The 13,171-nt window shown below is 31.7% G+C and overlaps 1 protein-coding gene across 1 annotated transcript; it reads left to right on the top strand.

The window, feature by feature from the left end:
• The first annotated feature begins 5,775 nt into the window (after positions 1-5,775).
• On the top strand, positions 5,776-7,771 carry LOC144566644 (protein NRT1/ PTR FAMILY 4.3-like). Its single transcript, XM_078316682.1, has 3 exons — positions 5,776-6,231; positions 6,688-6,809; positions 6,982-7,771. Exons 1-3 carry the CDS (start codon positions 5,776-5,778, stop codon positions 7,769-7,771), a joined length of 1,368 nt encoding a protein of 455 aa, XP_078172808.1.
• Positions 7,772-13,171: the final 5,400 nt, after the last annotated feature.

The following is a 13,171-nucleotide window of genomic DNA, read 5'->3' as shown; positions in this document are numbered from 1 at the left end:
GTAATATTAATATGAGGAGGGCATATAGAGAAACTTTCTGGGGACAAACCAATTAAACTAATGCAAAGGCCAGGGAAAAGAAATCTTCTATTCCTATGTATCACAGCATCAGTATCGATCATTTCAATCATTATTATATATAATTAGAGATTTCTTTTAACTTCGTCTAAAAAAATGTTTGAAATATTAAATTATAAAATAATATAACAATTATTAATAAATTTAATGTTGGATTTATTGCCAACCTCGTTGGATTTAATGCCAACATTGAGCATATATGTAATCTAATTATGCATTGTTTACTGTCATATATGATTGTCAATTAAAGTGATCAAATAAGAAAATAGACAATCAATATATTCATTAGGATGTGGTCCACAAATGTGTAGAACAATTTAGGCAAAAATTAAATCATTGATGGACTGATTCTGAAATTTGCAATTAAGGAAACCAAATTTTCAGCTGCTGCACGGATTTTGATGCAGATGCACATTTTTTTATGCACGTTTTTTTAAGTTGGCATGTGGCTGAAAATTGGTTTAGAGTTAGGGTGGCAATATGCCGACTCTACATCTCTATAAATAGGTTGGTCCCCAAAGCACAAGAATATACGAAAAGTTGCAGAATTTTCTAGCCGTCATCTAGTCAATTCTGTAGCCTTCTCTACTTCTCCCCATTAAAGAATAGAGATGTGAGATCATTAAAAAATTGTGAACACGATCTCACAAGGGCGGTCTTGTAGCTTTGGAAGGCTTTATCCTACCACTAAGGAGGCCGCCGACGCTTCAACCTCTACATCGGCACGAAGTTTTTCTTGCCGCTGTCTTACAAGTTCATCAACCGCTTTTGAGAGAAGCTTTGCATAAATACGCTAATGGAGTCAGGTATTGCGTCTGCTCCCTAAGAATTGATGAATTTTGCATGATGACCATTTTGGCATAGGTAGATCAATAGTGACATATAGAATTGAATTGTTTATGTGTAACAATAAGATTCCAACATTTAAAACAAATAAGTTTTTTTTTTTCAAAACACAAGACTATATAATAACAAAAAACACAATTAGCTACATGAAAGTTTCTAGAGAGGAATCATAAAAGAGTGTATCACTTCAAAATTTTCATTACATTTTAGCTATATATGTTAACCCGATACTTTATATATGGTTTCGTATCCGTATCAGATACGTATCTGATACACGTCCGATACACTCCCGATCGATATCAGATATATCAAGACGTATTTGATTATTGTAATATATTGATTGGCCGAAACAGTCTCTAATATGTCCCAAAACTTGAATTCCCAAATATTTTGCTTGTGATTCGAACCCAGGTTCTATGGATATATTGAGCACCGAATTAACTCTTAGCCACTATATTAGACTATATATCTTAATTATGTGATGTATGTTAGTAATTAACTATGGCATTTAATTTATACTTGAGTTAAGCCTTTGATTTTTTGTGCAAATTTGATTTAAGTTATGGTTATCATTATTATAAAAATACCATAATTAAAATAACAATAAAAAAGCAAATCGAACAACTGATAATATAAGTTAACATAGATTAAAAAAGTTTGAAACACAACCACTTTTATGGAGTATATAGATATTATCTAACCATCAATTTTCATTTTATTACTCATTTTATCTGAGAGTCTGAATGATTTGGATAGGAATAGATCAGTATTTTGTAATACCAATTTAATTTGTTTTAATTATATTAGCAATCATATATTATATATAGTGCAATTTCTACGGATATACCAATTTTTTTTTTTATTATATTAGGCATGAACATTCACTCATTCAGCCATGTGCATATACCAAGTGTAGCTTGCGTGGCTTTACGTTGACTTAAAAGGTATCACAGGAAGGTTCTAGATTTTTTTTTAAAGTCCTGATCGATATCACACAAGTGACAACAAACCTACAAAAGCCCTTGAGAACTGAGATCAATTTATTTGGCTGTATGCCTCACAAATCAACTGCACATATTTTCTAATTACCGAAAGAAAATCGGAATTTGTTAATTGAGAAAGCTTAATTACATTCAACTGACTCGTTTGTAATAGATGTAGCAATAAATCAGGTTGGATGTGTTGCATTGAGGATCATGTCGGCTTAGATATTGGTTTGACTTCAAAATATTATTTGGTTTCAAATCTAATCAGGTTGGGTCGGATTTTGAATTAACCATTTTTGAGTATATTTTTTAATTTGAAATTGTCCCAAATTACAAATTGAACCTCAAGACTTCAATTTTGAATTGTTTAAGTTTTCATTTATCTTTACTTCTTTTGCTGATCTAACTTAATTAAACCGTTTCAGTTAAAATTTTGAGCGAACGGACAAAAATTACTATTTAAGGATCATTATTACCGACAAAATTATCCATAACAATATAAACACTAAAAACTTTTATACTTGCCAATAGCAGATTCTTGTAATAAGTCTAATATTTATTCTCCCTTCCTCTCTTGACTTCGCCGACACCCTTCTCTCCTCTCTCCTCTCTCTGATCTCTGGCGATGAACTGATACGCTCTCTCGTCGACTAAAGTCTTGCCTCCTCTTAATTATCCCCTCCGTTGATGAAGGGGCCAATCTCTCCTTAATAACTAGATCTCATTAATAATGGAAGTTCTACTGCCTCCAATTGTTTCAAAGAGATAAAGTTCTGACTTTTTCATACGAGTTCTCTTTCCTCGCAGCCCACATGCATGCATTTGATTAAGTGTATGTAATATGTATCGATCTGATTGTTATATTCTAACTGAAGCAAACATTAAATTGACCAACAGATTCAATAGCACGCCAGAAGACAAAACATGCCGTACGTATATATATATATATAGTAGTACTATACATCCCATTTTATATAAAGACAAATAATATATTGACTTCTATAACAATTTGCAGCCATTGTTTCGGATTGATCAAATATTTAATTTCCTCTCAGCATTTAAATAATGTTTATGTGGGCCGCCATGCATATTTAATTTCCTCATCATGTCTAGTTTAGGTTGTGCATGTATATCAAACAATTACAGAAATCTTACTTTTAGCATGTCACCATCTCTCATCGTTGACCCTAATTAATGTTTAAAAATTCACATTTGCACTAAAAATTTCAGTGTATACCAAATTAGTTAGCATTCAATTATCATCGACAAAATAGAAAAAATAAAAACACTTGGCTACAGTTAATAAGCACTAGAACATCTAATATATGATTCTTATAATTGAGAGGCATTCAATATACATGTTTTTTTTTATGCTAGCTCTGTAGTATCATTAAACAATTAAACCTGAAAAATATAATAAATGAATGTTGAATAAATATCATTTTTCTAATTAGAATTAGGACCACATATATTTTCAATAAATATCACTAATTTGAAAAAATATCATCGACTATATAATTAAATAATATAATAGATATTTGAATAAATGAATTTTGCAGTTATAAGAAACTATATATATATATATATATATATTAAATGATTGTTACAAAAGAGGAGGGTTCAAATACCTTTATTTTTTGTGCCTCCATGCCTCCACTTCTCAATTTTCTAATAACAAAAATTCTAAAATTTATATGCCAAATGAAACCATTAGATGCGATCCATATTATTTTCTTTACATTCACACAAAAAATGTCACTTGTCGATTTTGATTTTATATAAATCAATAATTTGAAAAATTAATGTCCTTAATTAATTTATCTACATCGGTGTAAATTTGCAAGCTCTTTATACTAATTAAAACAAAATTGAAATGTCATGATATTTGATGTGTGTATAGAGAAAATGATATTGATCATATATAATAGTTTTATTTTGACATTTAAGCTTTACATTTTTAGTTATTATAATTCTAAAAATCGATGCATGATTGAGACACAAGAAATGGAGTTATTTGAATAAACCCTCCTCATTACAAAAATATCATAAATAATCTTGTATCTATCAATTACTCTAACCCAATTAACTAACGAAATATTTTATTTCCATTTTTTTTCTGATGAAAAGAAAGTTCTTTTATTAATTCCCGTTATAAAATAGGTATGGATCAACCTACTGGACAAAGGAGTTTTAATTTGTTGATACCCATTGGGTGAATATACTCTCCGACCTAACTACTATATTTGCAACTAGATTAATCGTTGAGAAAAAGAAAAATTAATGGATGGAAGACTTGCATGATCCAAAAGAACCCAAATTTGAAAACATGAGGTCCAAAATTTGGTCAGAAAATTCAAATTCAAATAGCCATATAAATCATGCGCAATTGCATATTCATATAAAATATCACCTGGAAAAAATTACAATATATTATATATGCCAGTTCTTATCCAAAGCTTTAAAAAATTTCTGTTAGCAATTTCTTTCTATTGATCACTGTTTTCATAATTAATTTAGTCCCGTTATTTCATTTGAGTTGAATATTGGTGATGTGGAGTTATTCTAGACACGGCTGCTTATCATCCTATCACGATATCCACATGTTGATATACTCTGCATATCTATAAAAAATTGCATAGTGAGCGCAATCTTAGTGCACCATCTTCGTGAGAAGATTCAATATCGCCAAAAACGGAGCTTGAAAAATTTAACTTTGACTTATATGCGCCAATACCTCTTGTCTATATAAGCAAGCCCATTTGGGAAAAGCGAGACAAACATAGAGCTGCGCTACCAAATTGTTATATATATACATATATATTATTCCACGAGATCTATAGAGAAAGAGAGAGTGAGAGAATATGGAGACAATGGTCGATTGGAGAGGAAACCAAGTAAATCCAAAGAGGCATGGAGGAGTCAGAGCAACTCTATTTCTCTACTGTAAGCACCCCTACGTACATATATATATATATATGCACATTAATTTACTGATATTGTATTTCAACTCGTGGATGTGAAAATATATGCGTGCATCTCTTGTGACATGCAGCCTGCATTGTCTTTGATTGTATTTTGTAAACCAAAATGACGAATTTATGTATAAATTTTTCTTCAATAAAAAGTTATGTTGAAAAATAATCAATATTCGAAATCTTATGGAAGTTTAAAGCTCATGACTAACTAGCTCAACATTATGTACCATTGCTTGTATACTAAGCGTAATATCTCATAGTAAATTTTTTGGATGTTTAAAACTTGCTTGTATACTAAAAGATTTTCCTGCCAACAGGTAGGCAGGAGATTCGGTTCCTATTAAACGTAACAACATAAGCTTGTTCAATATATTAATTAATTTTACATATGCATTCATGCAGTGTTGGTGATAGTGAGGAGCAGCATTAATGCGGCAAACACAAATCTGGTCGGATTTTTTCGTTCAACACACAACATGACCATTGCACGCAGCGTGATTCTCAGCACGAATTTTGGTGGTACCACGTGGATATTATCCATTTTGGGAGCATTTGTCGCAGATTCTTACATTGGCAGATTCAAAGCAATATTTTTCTTTGGTCCATTTGAAATCCTGGTAATCTTCCTGCATATCTTTATGAAATATCTTCAAAATTGTTGTGGTACCACGCGCACGAAACTAAATAATTACGAAAAAAAACATACATGAAATTGAGACGTTTCAGCTAAAACTTCAGTTAGCTGCTTTAAATTAATGTTGTGCACATACTTTACATCATTATGGAAGGACAACTTTCATCTCTTTCAATGAACTGAGAAATTAATTTAAGCATACATCATGTACATGATTTTCAATTGTGTTCATTTTCTAATTGACCATATCCACCACATGTACAAACAGGGATATGGAATACTTGCATTCCAAGTGCACCACTCCTCGCTCCACCCTCCTCACTGCAACATAAAACAAAACCCTAACGCACACTGTGAGTCGCTCCAAGGCTGGAAAACCTCGTTGCTTTACCTCGGCCTCTTCATGGTGGCATTTGGTGAAGGCTTCATGCGCTCTTCTACACCCGCATTTGGCAGCGACCAGTTTGACACCAATGATGCACCTCAGATGAAGCAAAAAATTAGGTTTTTTGACATCGCTGCCTTTGGTACTTGTTTTGGAGCAACTGTTGGACTGGTACTTGTGGTGTGGGTTCAGAGTTTTAAGGGGTGGAATCTGGGTCTAGGTGTATGTGCATTGTTTATTCTGTCTGGATTGATTGTTGGAGCCACCGGAACTCCTTTTTATCGCTATAGATTACCCGTTGGAAGTCCGCTGACTCGAATTATACAGGTATTTTTATAGCAGTATGTACACAATTTCTTTATGATTGTTTTCAAAGAAAAAATAGAATGTTATGTGATCGTTTGATGTCAGTATATACGTGCAAAACGACTAATTGGAGAGTATAAAATTATAAGATAGTTCTTAGTTTGCTATAATAGCTAGAGATTGATTGAGAGTTTGACACTTCAATACTTCATCTCACTTAGCGGCTGGTGGATAATAAAGTATTGGTAATATAGTAAGAATTAATTAATTAATGACTAAAAGAGAGTAATTTATGATCCTATGCTTTGACAAATAGACTAGTAATACAATTGTATAAGCCAAAAATAATAGAAGTCCAAAAGAAGTCCATTGGAATAGCAGCATCTATTGTGGCATTAACTAAAATAGTATCATATCTACGTTAATTGTAGACTTGTAGTTGGCAAATTAACTAAAATATTATCTTAATTTGTTTAGGTCATTATTGTGGCATTCAAGAAGAGGAAGATTGTAATGCCTGAGAAGAGCATCGAAGATCCTGAGCTTCCTGCAGCAGATGCCAGTGATGCAGAAATGCTTTCTCGGACAAAAGACCTGAGGTAACAAAAATAATAATCTTTATAAATATGTATATGAGTTAACATTTAAGTTGTCATTTCTAGAAACACAAAAGAAATGTCAAATTGCAACTCATATATATGTATTTGTTGTAATTATGTCCACAAAACGAAATGGTTGATATTTGACAAGATACATATATTTATCATGCAGATTTCTCGATAAAGCATCGATATACACTGGTGACACAAATGCATGGTCCTACTGCACCATTTCTCAAGTGGAGGAGACTAAATCTTTCCTAAAGATGTTACCGATACTCTTTAGCGCTGTATTCTGTTACTTTCCTTTCGCTCTATTCTTCACTCTTACAGCCCCTGTAGCTGCCACTATGAATACTCATCTCGGCGGTGTCAGGATAGCACCAGCAGCCCTCTATGCTGTGCCAGTATTAATTCAGTGGATTGTCCTTGTACTATATAACCGTCTAATCACACCATTAGTAGGAAGATGTACCAGTAACAAGTACAACACCATTACTATTCACTTGGTACGTGCTGGAGTAGGCTTTGTTTTTGCAATGATTGCCACGATTGTTGCTGCATTGGTTGAAAGAAAGAGGAGGATGGCAACAGACCCCAAAGATTTATCTTTTCTTTGGATGCTACCGCAATTTATTCTTGTTGGTCTCATGGAAGTTACATCATTTGTGGGGTTAATGGAGTTTTTCAGCAATCAGCTGCCAGAGAGAATTAAATCTCTTAGCTCTTCTATGGTGTTCTGCATTGTAGGTCTATCAGTATGGCTGGACGGAGCGATTGTTGCAGTCGTAAGTAGAGTTACAAGAAGTGGAAATGATGGAAGAGGGTGGTTGGATGGAATGACATTTGATACCACTAGGCTTGATCTCTTTTATGGCATGCTATCTGTGCTTGAATTTGTTGCTTTGTTAAATTTTGCCTTTTGGGCAAGAAAATACTTGCAGGGACAGAGGTCTCAATGAAGATCTCTCTTTGATGACCTCTGAACATAATTTTGAAAATTGATATAGTTCAACTTTTATAAATGCACATAATTTTTTACGAGATTTATTTGTAACATCCTACCAATAATATATACTTAATTCTTTGTATATTAATATTCGTTTGGAAGTAGTGGAGTACCAATGTGAATTTATCCGTCAAAAGCGCACATATAGCATAGTTATATATACAGGGCATAGAGAGTTCATTTCCAGAGAGTGTTATGGAAGTTTAAACCTACATTAATTTAAGGTTAAAAGTTTTTGTGTGGCCCTCCTAAATAGATTTCTTACTAAAGACAATCTAGTAATTAGGAGAAGCTGGAGACTAAATTCATCATATATTCTATGCTCTTCAAATTGGTTGAGATAGTAGATCATCTTGTCTGACTTTGCCCCTTTGCTCAATATTTGTTGCTCACTTCAAATTTCATATTGTAATGGGATACAAGAAAAAAATGAAATTATAGGCATGGTGGATAAATTGGCAAATTAAAGGTTAGCAAAATCACAGAACAAAGAATACAAGTCTATTGGTTGGACATTATGAAGGAAAAAGAACATACAATATTCTCTAGAGAAGCAGGGTTCGAAGGAACTGCTTGCAGAATTGCTAACTGGTATGTTTTAAGTTTTGTTAGACTATATATGAAGTAGAATTAGTGTGTTCCTAAGTTCAACAAACCTCATTGTGAACTCAACTTTAAAACCTATCGAATTGACTTTAAATGATAAATCTGAATTGTTGAAACTCGTCTACTTTATAAGTGATGCATCTATATACAAAAAAAATTAACTTTCAAATTAATTTAGTATAAAGTCAAGCGGTCAAAATTAGAAACTTTATAAATTAATTTTAATGCATTCATTTTTTGAATATTTGTTGACCACTTGACTCTATACAAAATTAATTCGAAAGTTTTAATTTTTTGCATATAGATGCATCACTCATAAGTTAGATGGATTTCAAATTCGTCATTTGAAATCAAAATTTTAAAGTTAAATTCACAATGAGACTTGGTGAGAAACACCCTAGTTCTACTCTATATATGCTTTTCATCGTAATGTTTAAAGTCTCAAGGGGACCAATGAAAATAGACGGTTTAAACCATAATTTTTTTTTTTTATAAAAATTATTAATGCAAAGGGTTCTCGAGCCCTTTTCGGAGAGTTTTCTTAGCGACACGCTACAAAAAAGGGTTCCCCAGCCCTCCAGAGATCTGGTTATGGGTTTACTGAAATCGGCTATCAAGGATGGGCCTTGGTTTCCTATTGCATATCCAGACCAGCTGATTTTAACACATATTACAAATTTAATTAACCAGGCCATAAGAGTTTGATTTGCTAGCCTGATGGGCTTGCAGATGGCACAAACCCAAATCCAGCCCAGTTAATTGCTTACTGGCGTGGTCTTTAAAGTCTAAATTGAATAATCAAGAATCAGATTGTAATAAAGACTAAGTGGAGGTTTTAATTTGCTGGTATGTAATGTGTGGGTGGGGATGTGTGCCTCCAGACAATGAATCAACGGATATAACTCTGGTTCTACAGGAAAAATTGATCCTCGCAATTGTATTGAGGAGACAGATTTGGAATAGCACTGAAGAGAAGCTCGTTCAACATCGCTTGAGATGGTTTGAGCATTTTCAAAGGAGACATCTCAAGATAACGGTGCGCACTGAAATTATAACCTGTATCAAAAATACAAAAAGAGGAAGTTGTCGGCCAATATTAACTTAGGAGGAAGCAGTAAGAAATGACTTAAAGGAGTGGAATGTATCTGAAGAACTGATTTTGGATAAGAGCGCATGAAAGTTAGTGATTCATGTATCAAAATCATAACCTATAAAATATTATTGAGGGGTAGTATTATAGACTTTAGATCATATAAGACCAGTGATTCGAGATCAATGACGTAGGACTTAGGACTTTAACCCCTACAATTTATAGTACTGTAGACATAATATATTTACTATTCGAAAAATCCAGCGAGGGTATGTTTAGTTCAATTAAAGTTAGTATGCAAAATATAGAATGGCGTAGACATGAATTTAGATTATATATATATATAGTGTGCACGTGTTACACGAATTACATAAATATATTATGAAGATATCAAAATTATTAGTTGTGCATACTAAGATCTAGATTATATTAATTTGTACAATCTATACCTAAATTTAGATCTATATCTAAATCAACACCTACAATTTTATCTTTTTTTGTTTAAAATATCTATATCTAAAGAGATGTGTTATATTATATATCAACAACAAACTTTTTTGATAACCGTACGTGATACCCGATCAAATTATTATCAAATAAAAATAAATAAAGAAATGATGGATTATGTTGGTGCAATTTGAAGATTGATTGGTCTCATTTGGAAAGAGCGGTTAAAAAAAATTAAAGTTTCATTTTTGTAAAAATGATAGACTATACTACTAAATGATTTTCAAATTTATCAAATTTTTATATATGTCTGTACATCTATATCGATTTTTTTTGGTCAAAATTTCAAGTCTATCAATAATTTACGGTCCAGAACGACAAGATCCTAAAAAAACATGAGGAAGATGCAAGATTCAGTTTATATAACAAGAAGAACGATAGCAAACTAGTACTCTCAAATTAAACAAGAAATGTTAACGTAATTCTACTCAACATTTGTCTAACAATTTATTGTTTTATAGGAGAAAAATTAGGGTGTGATGTACTCATCAAGAGCGGTTAGTGAACATACACATCTTTAAAAAGCTATCGGATTGACTTCCAACTACGAATTTAAACCGTTGAAATTCATGTTCTTCATGAATGATGGATGTACATGCAATTTTTTTAAAGTTTTGAATTCATTTAGAACATGGTCAAGTGGTAAAAAATATGATGAAAAATAAATACATAAAACAATTTACAAAACAATTTATAAAATGTTCATTATTTTGACCGCTTGATCATACACTAAATAAATTCGAAACTTCAAAATTTTTGCATGTACATGCATTACTCACGAAATACATGGATTCCAACGGTTTTGATTCATAATTCTAAGTCAATCTGATAGTCTTTTGAAGGTGTGCTCATCAACATCTCTTGGTGAGCACATCACACTCTAATTTTGCTCATTTTATAGGAAGAAATCGTGCATATGCGCATTCATCTAATAAATATAATATTCCCTTACAATTCGTGTGAGAATATTTGGTTTAATAATTAAGACAAATTATATATCTTTTTTCTTAGGGTAAGTCGACATCAATTATATATTATATATATATACATCTTAGACATTATATATTAATTCTATGAGTGAAAAGATGTTTACCTAGCCTTTTAAGATTTAGAAAAGTTTATGTATGAATGCCTACGGGAATTTTACTTACAACCAAAGTCGACGAAGTTTATAAATGAATCTGAGTTATTTGAGCTTGTCTACTTTGTCAAAACAAAAATGTTTAAAAAAAAACAATCAATAATACCAAACAAAGCTTAAGAAGAGGAACTGTCCGAGCCTAAATAGCATATTCCAGTTCTCCATTAATATACGCACATGGGGAACATTAATCTACTAAGAGAAATGGAAAAATGATTTCTCTGATATTATTTTATATTCTAGTTTGTCGCTTTGTGGTAATTAATTCAGTAATCACTTATCCCGTACGATAAATGTTAACTTAATATTAAAAAGAGAAACTCTTCGGGGTTGCAAACCAATTAAACTAACGCAAGAAAAAAAAATTCGACCTTTCTATATATTATGGGTACAGAATCGCAGGTCCTACGATTTCAATTTCAAACCCTTCATTTATTAAAGTGTGGAAATCTTAAAAATAGATAGTTTTTATGCACGAATCTCAAAAAATATAAACGGCTGAGATTAGAATCGCAGGAACCCTGCGATCCTGTAGGATCGCAGCAGATTTATTTCCTTCTATTATATCCTTCTATTATATGTCGGCTTTAAAAAAAAAAAGTTTCGGAAACAATATTGAATTAAAATGATATAATTTTTTAATTATTAATGTAACAAATTTGAAACAATAAATATTTTCTTCGAAACATATTCAAACTCTGTATAATAAATATAGAACTAATTAACAACATGAAAATCTTTGCATGATAATCACAAATTTAAAGAGAGAATTATTTTTTGGTCTGGTAGGAAAGGCAATGCCTTCTTTATAGAAGGTCACTAGTTTGAAATTTAGATTAGAGAAATTTTTTGTGAATATTAAATAGTTGGGTAACTTAATCTTCAATTTTTATTTTTAAAAATAAAATATAAAGAGTGTATCACTTTAAAAATGAGTAGAGTGTGTTCTTAAGTTCTTCAAATCTTTTTGTGAACTCAACTCTCTAAAATCTATCATATTGGCTTAGAAATTTATATTTATTACACCTTAGACATATCAAACATATTTTTAAATGAGTGAAAAGTAGATAACATGAACCCTCCGATAAATAAATATGAAGTTCAACGAAGCACATTGAATTATTGATAGTATAGGTGACATGGCTAAGAAGTTTAAAACCATTTAGTTTTATTAAATATATATTTATCTAAGCATCAGTTTTTATCACTTATTTTATCAGAAAAAAAATTAATTAAAAATGTGCCAATTTTGAAATGACTAATTTAACCCAAATTATAAAAAGATACATACAACTGTAAATGCTTTTAAGAGGTTTTACAGAATAAGAGAGGTGACAAAATCTGCAAAGGATACATAATCCATTGTACAACTAATTCAACATACCATAATGCAGTGTACGTACGTAGCTGACTTGTAATATACAACAAAACCGCTATAACCCCTTTCTCCTTGAGAATATAAATCTGTAGTAGTTGGATTGTAAGAATACTCGTTAGATTTTGAATTTATATATAATAAATTCGTTATAAGAGGACAATTTATTATAACAAACATGTCTTCAGGGGTGGACCTACTGTAGCACAGGGGAGGGGGGGTAGCTGTCCCCTTGAATTTTGAGTTTTAGTGATAATCTATTGGTACTGATCGATTTTGTTCCTTTCTGAATTTTTTTTTGCTCCCCTCTGGATGTTTGATTTGTAATTCAGGTTAAATTTAGTGTTCAAATCAAAATAAATTTCTTGAATTATGATTTGTAATATTAATTATAACTCAAAACATTATTTTTTTTATCGAGTACTCAATTAGTTAATGTGTTTAAATCCGATAAGCTATTTAAACCCGATTCGATATTTTTTTGTACCCCTCTGACGAAAATCCTGGGTCCGCCCCTGCATGTCTTTATATTGAAAATACATACTTTTATACTACATAAACGAACGTTTATGCTAAGCAAAGGCGATCTCGTTGTTGCATAGCTCAGGTCGAAGCAAGGTGCCATCGGACAGAA

This window comes from Carex rostrata, chromosome 15, assembly GCF_964058835.1.
Source record: "Carex rostrata chromosome 15, lpCarRost1.2, whole genome shotgun sequence".
NCBI lineage: Eukaryota > Viridiplantae > Streptophyta > Magnoliopsida > Poales > Cyperaceae > Carex > Carex rostrata.
This window is presented reverse-complemented; position numbering and strand designations above follow the sequence as displayed.